At 41.1% G+C, this 19,383-nt stretch overlaps 1 protein-coding gene across 9 annotated transcripts in view; it reads right to left on the bottom strand.

The window, feature by feature from the left end:
* The window catches only part of LOC127586448 (ryanodine receptor 1-like), a 625,703-nt gene that overhangs the window by 513,372 nt on the left and 92,948 nt on the right, over positions 1-19,383 (bottom strand). For all 9 annotated transcript variants that reach the window (XM_052044410.1, XM_052044408.1, XM_052044411.1 and 6 more), the window contains 5 exons: positions 15,054-15,128; positions 13,736-13,814; positions 12,966-13,078; positions 10,480-10,579; positions 7,644-7,740 (listed from right to left, as the gene is read on the bottom strand). In XM_052044410.1, coding sequence (XP_051900370.1) covers positions 7,644-7,740; positions 10,480-10,579; positions 12,966-13,078; positions 13,736-13,814; positions 15,054-15,128 — 464 coding nt within the window. The remainder of the gene's footprint in view (positions 1-7,643; positions 7,741-10,479; positions 10,580-12,965; positions 13,079-13,735; positions 13,815-15,053; positions 15,129-19,383) is intronic.

The following is a 19,383-nucleotide window of genomic DNA, read 5'->3' as shown; positions in this document are numbered from 1 at the left end:
TAAGTACAGTAGGCTGAGGGGTAGCTGATAAAAGTATCCAAGACAGTAAGGGGCATAGATAGGGTAGAGAGTGAGAATTTCTTCCCATAACAGAGACATCTAAATACAGAGGGCATCAGTTTAAAGTGAGGAACAACAGAGGGGTTCCAAGGAAGGAGTCAATCAGAGAGTGGCTGCAATCAGGACCACAGTACCCAAGGAGATGATGGAGGCAGGTAGTCTTAGAACATTTATTGCCAAGGAGAGAAGGCCATGACCAAGTGATGGTAAATCAGATTAGTATAGATAAATACTCAATGGTCAGCATGAACAAGGTGGGTCAAAGGGCCTGTTTCTCTGCTGTATGCTTCTGTGATTCCATGAGGGTGGGGGGCAGGGAAGGATGGTTTATAACAATACGGCTTTGCACGGACACTCTTCTGCAAGCCTTAGCTGCCATTCCACCTAAAATGTCACCTAAAATAACAGAAATGACTTCTGTCATGCAAGCTCAAGAACTTGGCATCATGAGTTTGGTTACCAATGTTAGAAGGGCCTTGGAGGATGGTTGGGGGAAGTAAAGGATGGTGCTGATTACTGCACACCAGCAATCTGCTGCTCCAACAACTTTGTAGGCTTGCTGATACCCTATCCCAGGGAATCGTCAGTGGTTTAGACAAGCAAGTCTGTTGTCCTTTTTCTGGAGGACAGCATGCAAGGTCCCATCACCATCATTCTGACAGATTCTTCATTGTTATCTGTCAGCCAGATGGTCCTGAATGCTGCTGCTCCTTGTGAGATGGGCATTCTGAAGCTAGACCATCAAGGCTCAGAGTTGTACACAGCTGCTCTTCACAACCATCTGCAATCTATTCTAACACAATCATCCATTTGCTTGATTGCAACAACTAGGGGAGCACAGTATATCATTAGAATGGCAGGAAAAGGCCTTTGGAAGACAGGTGCTTAGGGATTCACAAAGAAATAAGCCAATGATTACATGTTTCAATCTTGACTACATGCAGGAAAATATGTGGCATTTGGTTTGTTTGGCTTAAGCTTTCACAATTCGTAAAGAAAATGAGATGATCAGTAGTAGAAAGATGGAGACTAGAGAACTATTTCACTAAGGGGATTTAGATTTACTTTGACTTGCTCTCACTCACAGATGGTAGCTGTTGTTTGGAGGTTAGCATTTATTGCTCACCTGTCATTGCTATTGAGGATTGTAGGGAGCTACCTTCTTGACATGCTACAGTATCTGTGTTTAAATAATTCTACCGTAACTATTATGGAGCCACTTCCAGCAATAGTGATCATGTAACACACATGATAAGGAATATATATTTCCTATATATGCTGATTTACACCCCATGGGTATTTGAGAATGTGAGCAATAGGAATAGATTGAGTTCTACCCTCAAATTAGAGAGTTAGCTTTGAAGAGCAGCTTTAGCATATGGCACACACCACAGGCATTACATCAATGCTAGACTGCAGTGAAAGATCAGAGCTTCATTTGGATGCCAGTGCAGTAGATTGCTTTGTGTTAAATTATGCTTTTGGAGCTGGACTCATGTGGACAGTTTAAACAGTGCTCACAGTGGCAAACAGAGAGAAAGCTTCAGTGTCTTTTGAGAACTTTGCCTTGAAAATAGATTTCACCCATTCCTGGTGTACTAATCAGTGCTGTGCTTCACCCAAACACCAAATCATGTATCACCAAATAAAGTAGAGCAAAAATAGGACATTCGTTCTGCTAAAAAAAATGAAGTTGCAGTGTCATCACTTACATACGCATTAAAATCCAACCTGCATGATTAAGCAGGCTGCAGCCATGTCATCCCGTGTTGGCGCATGCAAAGTGAGTCAACTCTTCATGGTAGCCACAAGGAGGAGGGGATAGAAAGACATACAGCTCACAGCAAAGGAGAAAAGCTCCTTTAACTGTACTTTGTACGGTTCAGTGGGGGGTGTGGGGGGTGGGGGGGAGGAGGGATGACTGCTGGGAAAACAGTTAACATTCCAGGAATCCTGAAACCAGCAGTGAATGAAAATTTATGAAGGCCTTGGCCACTATAGAAAGTATTCTGATGGGTTACATTTTGGTCTGGTATGGCAACTATTCTGCTCTATACCATCAGAACCCACAGAGCACGGTAAACACTGGCCAGTCCATCACAGGCTCATTGCAGGAGACACAGACTGCAGATGCTGGAACCTGGAGCAAGAAACAATCTGCTGGAGGAACTCAGCAGGTCAAGCAGCATCTGTGGGAGGAAACAAATTGCTGCCAAACCCGCTGAGCTCCTCCAGCAGATTGTTTGTTGCTACTGGCTCATCACATCCTTTCATCCAATCCATCTTCATGGTGCGTTGCATCAGGAAGTCTAACAGTATTGTCAAGGATGCCTGCCATCCTGGCCATTGCTCTTTCTGCCTTCAACCTCCTAGAAGATACAGCAGCCTGAAAAGCCGGATGATTAGACTTCAGAACAGCTTCTTCCCCACTGCTATCAGACTCCTAAATCAATCACATCCTCTTCCTGGTGTGCTGCCACATTCTCAAACCCTTTCTTCTACCTCTTCCGTTATTGTCACTTTGGCATTTCTTTTTGCACTACCTCAGTTTGCACTACTATACTTTGCACCATTCCATTGCTTTGGTGCTTGTTACTGTATTTATTATTACCATGTATACTGTTTACTCTGCGAGCTTCAGGCAAGGAATTACATTATACTCTGATGTATATGACAATAAACTAATCTGAATATGAATCTGGTCAATCAGCAAATTGAAGAACACTCTAAAAACACTTCAATGCAGGTGTAGTTTGTTGCAGGCAGGATTGGAGGATGGGGTTTGTGGGCAGGACCACAACGCGCACCACAGTACACGCGCAGCACAGCCTCCATGGGGCGAATTTCCTTCCGTAACTGTGGACATCGTATGAAATTTTATTGAGCTAGTGATTGATGGAACAGATATCATTTGATGAAATCTGACTATTCACAGATTCATAAAGGTATAACAGCACAGAAGTAGGCCCTTGGCCCAACGCATCCATGCCGACCAAGATGCCTATCTGCGCTAATCCCATTTGCCTGCATTTGGTTCATATCCCTGTAAACCTATCCTGTCCATGAACCTGTCCAAATGTCTTTTAAACATTGCCATTGTACCCACTTCTACCACCTCCTCTGGCAGCTCGTCCTATATGCCCACTACCCTCCATGTAGAAAAATCTGCCCCTTGAATCCACTTTAAATTTTACACCTCTCACATTAAGCCTATGCCCTCTAGCTATAGACTCATCTACCTTGGGAAAAGTCTGATTTTCTACCCTATCGATGCCCTCATTAGTTTATAAACATCTATAAGGTTACCCATCAACCTCCTTCGCTCCAGGGGTGAACAGTCCCAGCCAATCCTGTCTTCATTATAACTCAAGTTCTCCAGTCCAGGCAACATTCCTGTGAATTTTTTCTGCACCCTCTCTAGCTTAATCACATCCTTCCTATTGTGTGGTGTCCAGAACTGCAAACAGTACATATTTGGCCTAACCAACGATGTGTACAACTATAACATGACATCCCAACTCCTATATTCAATGCCTCGGGCGATGAAGGCAAGCATACCATACACCTTCTTCACCACTCTGTCTAACTGCATTGACACTTCCAGGGAGCTATGTACTATACTGATACTTCTTGGTCTTGCTGTTCAATAACAATCCCAGTGCACTAACATTTACTGTATATGTCCTGGCCTCATTTAACTTCACAAAATGGATCACTTCATACATATCTGAGTTAAATTCCATCTGCCATTCCTTTGTCCACTTTCTAGATGATCTAGATCCTGTTGTGACCTCCATGACAACCCTCCTCTATGTCCATTATACCACCAATTTCGGTGTAATCTGCAAACTTACTCATCATGCCACCTACAAGGATGTTGCCTGGATTGGGGAGCATGCCTTACGAAAACAGGTTGAGTGAACTCGGCCTTTTCTCTTTGGAGCAACGGAGGATGAGAGGTGACCTGATAGAGGTGTGTAAGATGATGAGAGGCATTGATTTTGTGGATAGTCAGAGGCTTTTTCCCAGGGCTGAAATGGTTGCCACAAGAGGACACAGGTTTAAGGTGCTGGGGAGTAGGTACAGAGGAGATGTCAGGGGTAAGTCTTTTACTCAGAGAGTGGTGAGTGCGTGGAATGGGATGCCGGCAACGGTGATGGAGGCAGATACGATAGCGTCTTTTAAGAGACTTTTGGATAGGTACATGGAGCTTAAAAAAATAGAGGGCTATGCGTAAGCCTAGTAATTTCTAAGGTAGGTACATGTTCGGTACAACTTTGTGGGCCGAAGGGCCTGTATTGTGCTGTAGGTTTTCTATGTTCTATGTCTATGTTGTACGTTCTCCTCCAAGTCATATGACGAACAATAGAGGACCTAGCACCAATCAGTGTGGCACACCACTTGATACAGGGTTCCAATCTGAAAAGTAACCCTCCACCACCATATTCTGCCTCCTACCAGCAAGTCAATTTTTTATCCAATTGGCTAGCTCATCTTGAACTCCAGGTGATCCGACCTTCTGGACCAGCCTATGATGCAGGACCCTGCTAAAGTTCATGTAGACAACGTCCACCACCTTGCCCTTAATCCTCTTGGTCACCTCCTCAAAAAGCTCAGTTAAATCTGTGCGACATGATCTCCAAGGAACAAAGCCATCCCTAATCAGTCTTTGCCTTTCCAAATGAAAATAAATCCTGACGCTCAGAATCCCATCCAGTAACTTTCCCACCACTGATGCAAGGCTCACTGGCCTGTAGTTCTCTGGCTTGTCCTTGCAGCCTTGCTCTTCGCTCCAACTGGAACATGCTGGCTCTGAGCTCTTCCTATCTCACTTTTGTGCTGTTACATTCAGAGGTAAACTACAGCACCAATACTCCAGGCCATGCTGAAAAAAAATGCACTTTTTTTTAAAAACACTTTCTTCCCAAAGGTCAAATGCTTCCTGCCATCTGTCATAAATAATCCTTGTACACCTTCAATAACCACTGTACTTTGCACCATCCATTTTATCTGGGGCATCTTTCAGGTCCACATATTGTTGTCTGTTGCCAACAGCCATAAAATCTAGGAGGACCCATGGCAGGGATGGTAATATAAAGTATCCTCCAGCTCAGTAGGTCTGTGTCAGTTCTTTAAATGGACTCTTTGAAACTGCAGGTAATGTTAATGAGAAAGCCATGTCTTCAGTATTGTACCAAAGTCTTATATGGAGACAGACCTGTACCCATCAGTCCTATACTAAATGCAGACTGGGTGGGCATTTCACTGAATTCACAGTATGTGTTTGTTGCTCACAGTGTGGTCTCTCTAACGTATCAGGGAAAGTTCTATGATGGGATGTTGCCAAGGTAACAATTATTATGACAGTTACAATCAGAAAAGAGAAAAGCTTAATGAAACAGAAAAGTTTAGAAATGTCTATGTAGAGAGGAAGAGGAAAAAAAAAGAGGCTGAGGCAGTTATGGGGACTGCAATTCCACCTTATCACCCTCTATTGTTGTGGCTCTGGCCAAGATTCTTAGATCTTCTCCAGCCACAAGTGAGGTACCAGAAGGTTGCAGAACCAGAATCAGATTCATTATCACTGACTTAGATAACGTGAAATATGTTGTTTTGCAGCAGCGGTACAGTGCAAAGACATAAAATTACTATAAATTATAAAAATAAATAGTTCACAAAGAAGGAATAATGTGGTAGTGTTCAGGGGTTAATGGACTGTTCAGAAATCTCATGGTGGAGGAGAAAAAGCTGTTTCTGAATTGTTGAGTGTGGGTCTTCAGGCTCCTGTACGTCCTCCTCAACCGGAGGACAGCAAATATGCTCCCCCTTTTCATGAAGGATAACAGGAAAAAGCCTGGCAATGACAGACCTGTGAGCCTAACATCAGTAGCAGGGAAGTTATTGGAAAAAATTCTGAGGGACAGGATTAATGATCACTTTGAAAGGCAGGGACTGATCGGAGATAGCATGGCTTTGTCAATGGCAGATTTACCTGACCAGTCTGACCGAATTTTTTGAGGAGGTAACAAAGTGTATTGATGAGGGTACTGCAGAGATTTGGCTTATGTGGAATTCAGTAAGGTCTTCAACATGGTCCCACATGAGACACTGGTCCAAAAGGTTAGGGCTCATAGGATCCAGGACAAATTGGCAAAATTAGCATGGCAATAAGAGACAGGGGGTAAAGGTAAAAGGCTGTTTTCATAATTGGATGCTTGTGACTTGTGGTGTTCCACTACAATTGCTACTAAAACCCTTGCTGTTTGTAATATAGGTGAATGATTTGGATGTGGATGTAGGAGGAATGATCAGTAGATTCACAGATGACACAAAGATTGGTGCAGTTGTTGACAGTGTGGAGGGTAGTCTTAGGCTACAGGGTGGTGTCAACGTGTTGGTGAAATGGGATAAGAAAAAGCAGAGAAAATTTAATCCTGATAAGTGTGAGGTGATGCACTTTGGGAGTACCAGTGAGGTTAGGATATTCACTATGAATGGTAAGGTCCTAGGGAGTTTTAAGGAACAGAGAACAGAGGTGTGTGAGTATAAAGATCCTTGAAGGTGGCAGCGTAGGTAGAAAACATGTTTAAGGAGACATATGGGCTACTGGTCTTCTTTAGTTGGGAAACTGAATACCAAAGCAGGGAGGTTATACTCCATCTTTAAAATTGGTCAGACTGCATCTAGATACTGCATGCAGTCCTGGTCACTGCACGACAAGAAGGATGTGACAGCACTGGAAAGGTCACAGAGGAGATTCATCAGGACGTTGCCTGGGATGGAATGTTTCAATTATGAGGAGAGACTGGGCCTGTTTTCCTTGGAGCAGAGGAAATTAAGAGGAGATGGATAAAATTATGAGGGATGCACACAGGTGGACTGCAGAAAACTAGAGGTCATAGATTTAGGGTAAGAGGTTATCGACTGAGGGGGGATCCAAGGAGGACCCTTTTACACCCAGAGAATGCCGAGTACTGGGAATGCACTGCCTAACAAATCAGTCTTTTAGCATTTAAATAATCTGTACTATGCTACTGACTGAATATTTATGGCTATAAATATATATTGATTAAATGTGTGTCCACAAGAACTGAGTTCTGTCAATATGTTAGGAACCACAGTAGACAAATTATGGTAGAAGGAAAGCAAAATACAAGGAAAGTAATCTCTGCACACTATAATGTAATTCCAATTCTTCATTCTTCATGTGTAACCAAGGAAGCAAGCAAACTGTGTGTCATAATTATAAACCTGGGTCTGATTTGTCCTCACACATACCTCACACGCACGTTTCAGCAGGAGATCACTGAACAGTAAGCAAGTACTGAAGCTGGCCCCAATATTTCCCCTCTATAACATAGAGGGACTAGTCAATTGTGGTACCTCCACCGCTCAATTATCCCAGCACAAAGTGCCCAGCATAACAGAATAGTGATTGAACTGCAGTCTAGTGTCACTGCAAGTGCACATCCACCACAAGTATGGTAGTCTTTTGAAAGATACTTTTATCACTCTTAAGAAACAGAAACTTCACAGCTGAAAACAGAATCTTTCAGAAGGTTAAAAACATTTGATAAACTGACCTGCGTTGATCTTCACCCTGATCAAACGATGCTACAGTGAGACATTCATCCATATGACCGTGGAACAGGCGAAGAACATGCCCTCCAGTTAAGAATCCTGTATACATAAAAAATACAGCATGAAGGAACTGAATAAATGTCACTATAATGAATAAACTGCTGCATCAACATATACCTTTTTCAAGTTTGAATTGATTGCTCTAAGTAAACTGGGAGGAATTGTTAAAGACATCATTGTTTTGATGTGCTTCAAGCTTTAAAGCTCATATTTCAGTCTATTTCTACATCACATACACTGCCACATTTCATACTTATGACCCAAACTTGATCTTTAATGTTGTTGACCCAAAATCCATAAACAAGATAACTCTGTGAATAGAAATATTTCAGAATTCTGAAAGTTTCCGTTGCATCAACAGAGACCAACTTCACCATAACGGTTTAAGTGCAATCACCATATATTTCATAAAATTACCCAAACCAGATGATTAAAGGTCACAACTGCCAAAAGTGATATTCATAAAATAATGAATGAAACATAGATGTCCAAAATTAATATGGATAATGCTGTTTTGTTTTTCAGTGTATGCAACTGTAAATTGGTTCATTTTTTATTGCTGAAAAATAACAATTAATTTGAGATCACATTACTCTGTAGAGTCAACAGAGCACTTCCTAGCATGATCCTCCGCATTACTGATGCAGGGTTTCTGAATCAGGTGCATGCGATAACATCATTCCCATACAAAGGTCCCCATGGAGCACACTGTCCCAGGGACAACCATCATTGGATACTCAGGGGACAAGTAGGCCTTAATAACACAGTGCCAAACTATAATGTCTGTCAGGTAAGTAAACTACTAAGCTTTGGATCACATCTTTGGATCACGTCCCACCAACCCTCATCACAATCCCTAATCACCAACCTTCCCCCAACTCTGCAACCCCCATCACTGAAAATTCTGATCCTCTGGCCCGATGGGCCACATGATAGTCCTCAATCCTCCTACTCACTTCCACACGTCGTCCTGATCCCAACCACATTTCATATGCCAGTCTGATCCTTAGTACCTGCTTCACGCATGCCAGTCCAATCCCTTACACTACCCTCAACCCCATCCAAGTACACGATGTCAGTCTGATCTCCAACTGACCTTTAAGCTTTACGTAACTCTGGTCACATCCCAAGTCTCCATTCCCACAATCCCAGCTTGACCGCTGATCTCCCACTTCATGCAACAATAATTGGATTCTTCCTCTAGCCCCTTTTTACGTACCATCAGTCCAATACGTGCAGAAAAGTATTTTCGGCAACTGCAGTAATAACCTGACCTTTCTTAATTAAAGTGTAGACATCCCATCAAGATAGCTGAATCTGTGTATCTATTACATGGCAAAGTCATTCCTAAATTGTACAGAATGTTTATTGGATCTATACACCAGGATCTGCATGGTAACCACTTACCTTGGTGCACACTTACATTAGTAAATAAGTCTACAATACATATGTATATTGGGTACATCATTCTTAAAATGTTCAAATTTCACACTGTGATCATGTTCTGTCACATGCTCTTAGCAGTTTATGGATCTGGTCAGTGTGGTACCTCAATTCTCACTCTTCTCTCAAAACCCCCAGTGCCTGCTCTGCCATTCCATAAAATCATAGGTGATCTCCCTCTGCGCTGCTTTCCTGCACTAACCTCGGATCCCTTGATTCCCATAATATTTAAAAATTTATCAGTCTTTGTTTTATGGAGATATCTAAGCCTTTGAAGCCATGTGGAGTTGTAAATTCAAAAAATTCACTGTCTTAAGTGAAGAATATTTTTCCCACCTCTGCACTTAAAGGCCAGCTTCTTATGTTGATACCATGATCTCTGGTTCTAGACAACACAGTCAGGGAAGCAGTAACTCCACATCTTTCCTGTCAAGCCCTGGAATAATTTTGTATGCTTCAATGAGATTCACCTCTCACTTTTCTAAACTCAAAACAGTACAACCCTAGGTCTGCTTAATCTCTCCTCATACGACAAACTCGTCAACTGGCATTCCATCTGGTGAAACTTCATTCTTTTTCATTATTCTAAAGATATCGCTTTAAGACATGCACATTTTAGGCTTAACTCACATTTGCCCTTGTTAATTTATGTTTGTCAGAAGTGAAATTGCTTAATTGCTAAGATCTTTTCAAAATGAATTATATGCATATAGCTGGTGCTTGGTCACATAACATCGGCATGTGTCATAATGTTGTGAGAAGTACTTTTTATAAATAGTGTGAACAGGTGTTTTGAAATACAATTAAACAAAACTTTCATATGCAATCTGTAATGATCCTAATGTGATTCCTATTGTATACTCAACGTTGGTGGATTGAAACTATATAATTTCAGTGTTAATTAGCTCAACAGCTGCACTGTCCCTAAGCTAGCTTTTTTTGGTAAATATCTACATTCTTGTTCTGGCAGTTATAATACCTCCCAGGTAACAGCATCCCTTTCTCCAACCCCATCAGTACAAAAGTGCCACAATACATTGTGATACCTGCTTCCAAAGCATTAAATAATTCAGATGCTTCAATTTTGTTTGGAAGCAAATAAATGTAGTTCAAACTTTAGCTTGCATTTAAAGAAAATCATTACAAGAATATTTCTTCTGTTTTTGACAAAACAATATGACATTTTGCACAGCCTCTTTAATTGTGTTGCCCATCAAAATGTTTCTGACGCTCATACTGTGGATGAGACCAATTTTTAAAATAAAGAGATTCTTTCTTTCCACCTTCAGATAATTTAGTTCATTAAATGACTGCATGTTAAAATTCATAACTAACCTTCAGCTAGCTCACAGCCTGAACAGATAGGGTTCATATTCCAAAGAGTCTGCATGAAAGAGGCATCCACTTGTAAATCTCCACTGGCGTAAGATAAATGCTATTGAGAAAGGAAGACATGCAGAGAGAAATTGTCAGTGCTGTATTTTCTATGGTTTGCACAAGATACTTCATTTGAGAGAGAAAATATTTTGCACATTGAGCAATCTTTGCAATAATCAATGATCTTCAATGCTTCAGTGTTCCACAAATTACTTTCATGTATATTCTTGTTACTATTACTAAAAAGATAATTGCTTCACAATCTATTGAAAGCAGCTAGAAGAAGAATTAGACTCTCACTCTATTCCATGATCGCCACCTCCACTTTTCTCTCAAATATCTATCTGAAACTGAACTAGACCATTCCCCACCTAAGTATCATCTTTAGCTGGGAGATGAGTCTCAGACTAGGTATCCACATCATCACTATGACCACCTATTTTCACTCCACAATATTATTTTCACCCTGCCCGACCTCAACCAATCTGGTGCTGAAAGGTTCATCCATGCCTTTATTGCCTATTCTCTTGACTAATCCAACATGCTCATAGTCTCCATTTTATTTTAGATTAGATTGGATTAGTTTATGTGACATATACGTACCAAGGTGCAACAAAATTCCTTGTTCGCATGAAACTCACAGAGTTAACAGTATACATGGTATTAAATCTAACAATAAATACAACAACGAGTGCAAAACAGCAGAATGGTGCAAAGACTGTAGTGCAATAAGTGACAATAATGGAATAACCAAGAGAGACCGAAGTACGAGTACAAGAATGTGGCAGCACCACCAGGAAGGGAGTGTGAAAGAGGTGACTGGTTTAGAAGTCTGATAGCAGTGGGGAAGAAACTGTTCTTGACTCTGGATGTCTGTGCTCATAGATGCAAGATCATTCAACATTCTTCTACCATATCTAACTTACACTAAAACTAATTCACCTTCAGTCCTATGCTTGCTAATTTAAATTCACACTGGGTTAAGCAACACTCTGGTATTAACATCTTCATCTTTGTTTGGAAACCAAAGCTTGCCCCTCTTCTTCGTTATCCCTTACAGATTTTTAGCCCTCTAGATCCCAATTCCCTTGGCTGGAGCAATTAAATTTGGGCATAAATCAAGAGCCTACAACTTAGATCATGGGATGTAATTTTGGATTTAGCACGCTGAGTCAATGGAATGCCCTTCAAGTGATACTGACTGACCTCCTTAAGGAATAACTAAACATTGCCAAGATCTTGAGCACCCTGTGCAAGTTTTATTTACTGGGAAAAGTGTGCCTTCAGTTGCATTGGGCCTGCAGTCTGCAACTCCCTTTCTGATTTGCTGCATTTCTCTTCCTTCCTTAAAAATGTTCTTTAAAATCTACTTATTTGACCAAGCTTTTGTACATCTGCTCTAATGAAGTGAAGACATGATCAAGAGGATTGAAGAGGGCAGTGCAGTCCACATAGTCTACATGGACTTTAGCAAGGTCTATGATAAGATAGGCTGGTCCAGAAGGTTAGAACACATGGGACCCAGGGTGACTTAGCACATTGGATACAAAATTGGCTTGGTGGTAAGAGGCAAAGGGTAGTAGGGAAGGGTAGTTAATGCAGGCAAGTGTGATTAGTAATAATAGGTATGATAGTTGGTATAGATGCAGTGGATCAAAGGGCCTGTTTCTATGCTGTGCAACACTAATGTCTCCTAATGTAACACGGTTATCAAATTCTGTTTAATGATGCTCCTATAAAGAACATTGGGACAATTTATTACATTAAGAATTGCAATATAAATACAAACAATTGGTGTTTCTTATCAGAGCTAAAAATAATACTACTTTTAGTACAGTATAATTTTACTATCTCCATTAGATAGCTGAGTTAGATGTGCATGATACTTATGACAAAGAAGCTCTTTTCCAGCTGCTATGAAAAACTAATCACCCTGATTACAAAATAATTGTTGTTTTAGATTTTGATGCATTGTAAACATGCACCAGTCTACATTGGGGGGGTTCGATGGTGCAGAAAGTCAGTAGCTTTAAATTCCTGGGCGTTAACATATCGGATGACCTGTCCTGGACACATAGATGCAATCATAAGGAAAGCGCACCAGCATCTTTACTTTCTTGAGTTAAAGAGGTCTGTGATACCCTTTTAAATATCACAGTTAACATGCTATATGCGTTTTGATTAATTTTTGGCACCTAGCTGCCACTAAAAGTTATTTCGTTGTTACTCACTTCAAAAATTCACTTTAATTCATTGTCCTGAACACTGCATATTCGAACATATTTCCCTGTTTATTTCCTCAAAATGTCTCTTACATAAATATCCACATACCTCAAATTTGCACTACCAAATAGGTATTTCTAATTTACACTCAGAACGAATTGCTATTGTTGCCCTGAAGGTTATTTGCCATTGACATCTGTACATTTAAAAAATATACTTACCAGATATCTCTCAGAGGAAACACTAACAAGGATGAGGTCATCACCTACGCGTACTTTTTCACCTTCAGACCTCTGTTTGGAGGCTGGATGAATAGTCCACCAACAAGCTTCCCCTGCACATATCATATCAATCAGTTTCATGGTATGAATTCTCTTGTATTTTGTTACATATTAAAAAAAGTTCTGAAAAAATGTATAAATCAACTCAATCCACATCTTTACGACAGAAATCTTGACACATCTCTCTCCTCACCTGTGTTTGTTGTCTGTGGCATTAAGATTACAGTAGTTAAAGGTAATCTCCCCATTAATATTGTTTTTTAAGATGAGGACATAGTTTCATTATACATGAGAAAATGCAAATAAAAATTGATCAATATTTTTCCAGTTATGAAACTTTATACCCCATATATCATTTATCTCATGTGTTTTCCTGTATTCCGCTCAGGAAACAAGTAATCACCAATATATTTTTGACAACAAAGCACTATCTGATTCATAATTTCCTTCTTTTCTCTCTTTTGCTGCAAATAACTAGCTCAGCTGGTTATTTTTACGAGGCTTCTGTCAAGCTCCGATCAAACTTCAGCAAGAGGCTACAAAAGCTCTGGGAACAGAATGCAAATTGCTATTAATGCCATTTCTCTTTTGAATTCATGGAACTTATGTCAAAATTATAATGCAAGGTAGGGGAACCACAGAAATCTGTCCCTGAGCATTCAAAACAGGAATGGCAAATCAATTAAATCATTATTTATCTTCAAAAATACCTGAAGCATCTTCTTGCAGTCCAACATCAAAGGATAATTTGTCTGTTAAAGACCTCGAGGTTGTCAAACAACATAAATACTGGAAATAACATGAAAGCAAGAGTTATAACTGTTATTACTGAAATATCAAAAATTCAAGCCTGTAGATTACATCTCTCAATATTTGCTTTTTAAGTATCATCCAAGTAAAAATTTAGAAACAGAACCAAAGCCACAGTTAAACAATATAAAATCCATGGAAAATGCTGACATTATATACAGTATATTAGGGTATTACATAAAAATACATTTTCCTATCGAGACAACAAATACAAGTGACAGCTTCAGGTTAAGCAAGGTTTGAGCAAAAGGTTTAAGTGAACTAGATCAAACAAAATTCAGCTTTCATTTTGCATTAAACTATTATGTCCTTTTCTAAATAATAGTAAAGTTTTATATAAAATCTGAAAATAAGTCGTAGTTTGTCTGAAGTACAAACATAGCAGCAAAACTCAGGTTTGACAGTACCAGCACTTTAGGCACAGTGCTATAGCATGACAGTTAAAATCGACAATTCACTTACAAATGTGGGCAGAACTAGATTTTTTTGTGTATAACCAAATTGGCAAACTTCAATCCACTTTGATTAGGTTCTGAGAAGTTTCTTATGGAAGAATCTAGAACTAGAGTTAACAGTTCAAATACGAGTCACCCATTTAAGACGGAAAGGAGGTGAAATTCCTTTTCTCAGAAGGTTACAAGTCCCAAAAACTTTGTGTATTTTCAAACTCAAGTAGATAGATTATTGATATGCAAGGGGTAAAGTTCACCAGAAGTAGACAGGAATGTGGAGTTGAGGTTACAATCAGATAAGTTGTGACCTTATTAAATAGCAAGGCAGGGTCTTTCTCCTGCTCCTCACAGGATTATTTCCTTCAAATCCACCTCAAAAAAATGTACACTTTTCAAACATTCCATATCCTTTTTCAATGTTTTCTTAAATTTTGAAATAATTTATTGGCTGGACTGCATTAATTCAAATATAAATAGAGCTGCAGATAAAATATCACCTACAGTAGATAAGATTTTAATGTATTTCTAGTGCTTAGCAAACATACAACTGCTTCATTGAGGATTTTGAAAACTGAAATATTTAAGCTAACTAAGAAATTATGCAGGAGTAGCTACTTTAATTATGTTTTTCTCTCCAGTAATTGGCAGCTAAACACTTCAATGAATCTTGCTTAGAGCAAACCACTTAGAAGAAGGCAAAGCCTTTGAAAGGATGATTACAAAAAGAAATAAAATGAATATGTTGTTGTTTGTTCAGTTTACTTACCATGCCACTATGAGAATGCCGGAGTAGAATAGCATGACCGTACAAGAGTGTTCTATGTCCTCCTCCCTGAGAAGACTGCATGTGAAAAAGGCAAATGTGATCAGTTTCATACATCACTTGCCACATCAAGATACCACAGAAAATTAAGCCAGCGTACCATATACTATTCAATAAAAGAGGTTTTGAATTGTTGATTGTTTCTGGATAAATTCTGTAGAAATTTAAAGACCAGATAGAGGTGATCTCAAAAGGGTCTAAAAAATGGGAGTTACTGTGAGATACCAAGAGCTATTCCGGTCACAGGGCCCTTGCTGCGAACATAAGTTGTCTCCGAGACTAGAGGCCACAGCCCAATCATGGCCTGGAATGGTTCTATGCCAATCATGTTAATGTTCTGGAGCAAGAGGAAGGATCTGTTGGAGCTGTTAGAAAATATTAGGTCAGATAAGTCCCCGGGGCCTGACGGAATATTCCCCAGGCTGCTCGGCGAGGCGAGGGAGTAGATTGCTGAACTGTTGGCTAGGATTTTTGAGTCCTCGTTGTCCATGAGAATGGTACCGGAGGATTAGAGGGTGGCAAGTGTTGTCCCCTTATTCAAAAAAGGTAGTAGGAATAGTCCAGGGAATTATAGACCAGTGAGCCTTATGTCTGTGGTGGACAAGCTGTTGGAAAAGATTCTTAGAGATAGGATCTATGGGCATTTAGAGAATCATGGTCTGATCAGGGACAGCCAGCATGGCTTTGTGAAGGGAAGATCATGTCTCACAAGCCTGATAGAGTTCTTTGAGGAGGTGAACAGGAAGATTGATGAGGGTAGTGCAGCAGATGTGGTCTACATGGATTTTAGTAAGGCATTTGACAAGGTTCCACATGGTACACTTCTTCAGAAGGTCAGAGGGCATGGGATCCAGGGAGACTTGGCCGTGTGGATTGACAATTGGCTTGCCTGTAGAAAGCAGAGGGTTGTGGTGGAGGGAGTGCATTCAGATTGGAGGGCTGTGACTAGTGGTGTCCCACAAGGATCGGTTATGGGACCTCTACTTTTCGTGATTTTTATTAATGACCTGGATGAGGGGGTAGAAGGGTGGGTTGGCAAGCTTGCAGATGACACAAAGGTTGGTGGTGTTGTGGAAAGTGTGGAGGACTGTCGAAGATTGCAGAGGGACATTGATAGGAAGCAAAGCTGGGCTCAGAGGTGGCAGATGGAGTTCAATCCGAAGGGTGAGGTGGTACACTTTGGAAGGACAAACTCCAAGGCGGAGTACAAAGTTAATGGCAGGATTCTGGGTAGTGTGGAGGAGCAGAGGGATGTGGGGGTTCATATCCACAGATCACTGGAAGTTGCCTCACAGGTGGATAGGGTAGTTAAGGAAGCTTATGGGATGTTAGCATTCATAAGTCGTGGGATCGGGTTTAAGAGCCGTGAGGTAATGATGCAGCTCTACAAAACTCTGGTTAGACCACACTTAGAATACTGTGTCCAGTTCTGGTCGCCTCATTATAGGAAGGACGTGGAAGCATTGGAGAGGGTGCAGAGGAGATTTACCAGGATGCTGCCTGGTTTAGAGAGTATGGATTATGAGGAGTGACTAAGGGAGCTAGGGCTTTACTCTTTGGAAAGAAGGAGGATGAAAGGAGACATGATGGAGGTATATAAAATATTAAGAGGAATACATAGAGTGGACAGCCAGCGCCTCTTTCCCAGGGCACCAATGCTGAATACAAAAGGACATGGCTTTAAAGTAATGGGGGGAAATTTCAAGGGAGATATCAGAGGAAGGTGTTTTACCCAGAGAGTGGTTGGGGCATGGAATACACTGCCTGGGGCGGTGGTGGAGGTGGGTACATTGGTGAAATTCAGGAGATTGCTAGATAAGCATATGGAGGAAGTTAAAATAGAGGGATATGTGGGGGGAAGGGTTTAGATAGTTTTTAGGCGAAGTTTAAAGGTCGGCACATCATTGTGGGCCGAAGGGCCTGTATTGTGCTGTACTTTCTATGATTCTATGTTCATTAAAAATGTGCTATCTGATAACTGGACCCTTGATTGAATTTAAGGGGCTTAGGCCCACTCAGCCCAGACTGGAAGGAGTTGGTTAGGGCTTGGATGGGGGATGAAGGCACATTGCCCAAGAGCATGAGAAATGGTTAATTAGCTGCCTGGTTAATTTCGATGCTGTGGTCAGCAAATAATAATTGACAATAAAGTTACCTGAATTAATTATTTGCAAAGTGAGGCTGTGATCTTGAAACATATACGTCACCATCATAAGTTCTCCTCTCCTCTCCCTTTACAAGATTCTGAAAGGGCTGCTTCCTCCACAATTATTCTGGTCAACACTTACAGTTCCACCAATATCCATTCCCCTACTTACTGCACCATTCCAAGGAATTGCAGAACATGCAACAACCATTCTGTTACCCCCTTCCTTCTTTTCTTTCATCTATCAACCCAATTCAACTGCACTTTTTCAATTTACTATGTTGCATTCAGTGCTCACACCAAGGTTTTCCTACTGAAAGATATCAAACACAGTCAGAATGACTGCTCTTCAGAAAAGCTTTATTCAGACAAGCAGCTTCTAGTTGCCTGTCATTTCATTCTATCTCACTCCTACTGACCTCTAGAGTTTTAATGAATCTCAACATAAGCCTATCTTCTAGCTTGGCATATTATAGGCTTCAGGATTTAACATCTAATTCAACAATTTCTGATAATAAGCTACTCCAGTCTTGTATCTCACACTTCCAGCATTGCCTTCCTCTTTCTTAAAGTATAACAATAGACTTTTTAGTATCAACTATTTTAATCCTCTCTTTTGATTTGCATCTCTTCCAGACAATTCTCATCTTCCAATCTTCCCTTGCCTTTCTGGAGCTCTCCATCGCCATCTCAGGGGAGAGGCTAGCTACCACAGGCTCCCACAGTCACCTTGACTATACTTTCTTCCACCCTGCCTCCTGTAGTTCCTCCGTCTCTGTTGTATTTGCTCTGACAATAAGACATTCCTCACAGGTGCCTCCGAAACATCTTCCTTCTTCCTGATCTGTGGCTTCCACTCTATCATAGTGTACAGAATTATTGATCACATCCCATCTATTTTCCCTACCTCTGATCTCATCCCCACTTCTCCTGGACAAAGCAAGAACAGAGTTCCCCTGGCTCTTACCTTCCATCCCACCACCCTCTGCATTCAATGGCACATATCACCCTTCACAGTTTCCACCAGCTCTGCCTGGAATCCACCATAGAACCATAGGACAATACAGCACAATACAGGCCCTACGGCCCACCATGTTGTGCCGACCTTCAAACCACACCTAAGACTATCTAACCCCTTCCTCTCACATATCCCTCTATCTTAAATTCCTCCATATGCTTATCTAACAATCTCTTGAACTTGACCAACGTATCAGCCTCCACCACCACCCCAGGCAGCGCATTCCATGCACCAACCACTCTCTGGGTGAAAAACCTCCCTCTGATATCTCCCTTGAACGCCCCCCCCCCCCATTACCTTAAAGCCATGCCCTCTTGTATTGAGCATTGGTGCCCTGGGAAAGAGGCGCTGGCTGTCCACTCTATCTATTCCTCTTAATATTTTGTATACCTCTATCATGTCTCCCCTCATCCTCCTTCTCTCCATGAATAAAGCTCTAGCTCCTTTAGTCTCTCCTCATAATCCATACTCTCCAATCCAGGCAGCATCCTGGTAAATCTCATCTGCATCCTCTCCAATGCCTCCACATCCTTCCTATAATGAGGCGACCAGAACTGGACACAGTACTCCAAGTGTGGTCTAACCAGAGTTTTGTAAAGCTGCAATATTACTTCGCGGCTCTTAAACTTGATCCCACGACTTATGAAAGCTAACATCTCAGAAACTTTCCTAACTACCCTATCCACTTGTGAGGCAACTTTCAGTGATCTGTGGATATGAACCCACAGATCCCTCTGCTCCTCCACACTTCCCAGAATCCTGCCATTAACCTTGTACTCCACCTGGGAGTTTGTCCTTCCAAAGTGTACCACCTCACATTTGTCCAGAATGAACTCCACTTCTCAGCCCAGCTCTGCATCCTATCAATATCCCTCTGTAAGTTTCGACAGCCCTCCACACTATCCAGTACACCACCGATCTTTGTGTCATCTGCAAACTTGCTAACCCACCCTTCCACCCCTTCATCTAAGCCATTAATAAATATCACAAAAAGTAGAAATAACAGAACCGATCCCTGTGGGACACCACTAGTCACAGCCCTCCAATCCGAATGCACTCTGTCCACCACAACCCTCTGCTTTCTACAGGCAAGCCAATTCTGAATCCAC

The sequence above is a fragment of the Pristis pectinata genome, chromosome 35 (assembly GCF_009764475.1).
Source record: "Pristis pectinata isolate sPriPec2 chromosome 35, sPriPec2.1.pri, whole genome shotgun sequence".
NCBI classification, from domain to species: Eukaryota; Metazoa; Chordata; class Chondrichthyes; order Rhinopristiformes; family Pristidae; genus Pristis; species Pristis pectinata.
The sequence above is the reverse complement of the archived record's forward strand: the minus strand, read 5'-3'. Positions and strand labels throughout refer to the sequence as shown.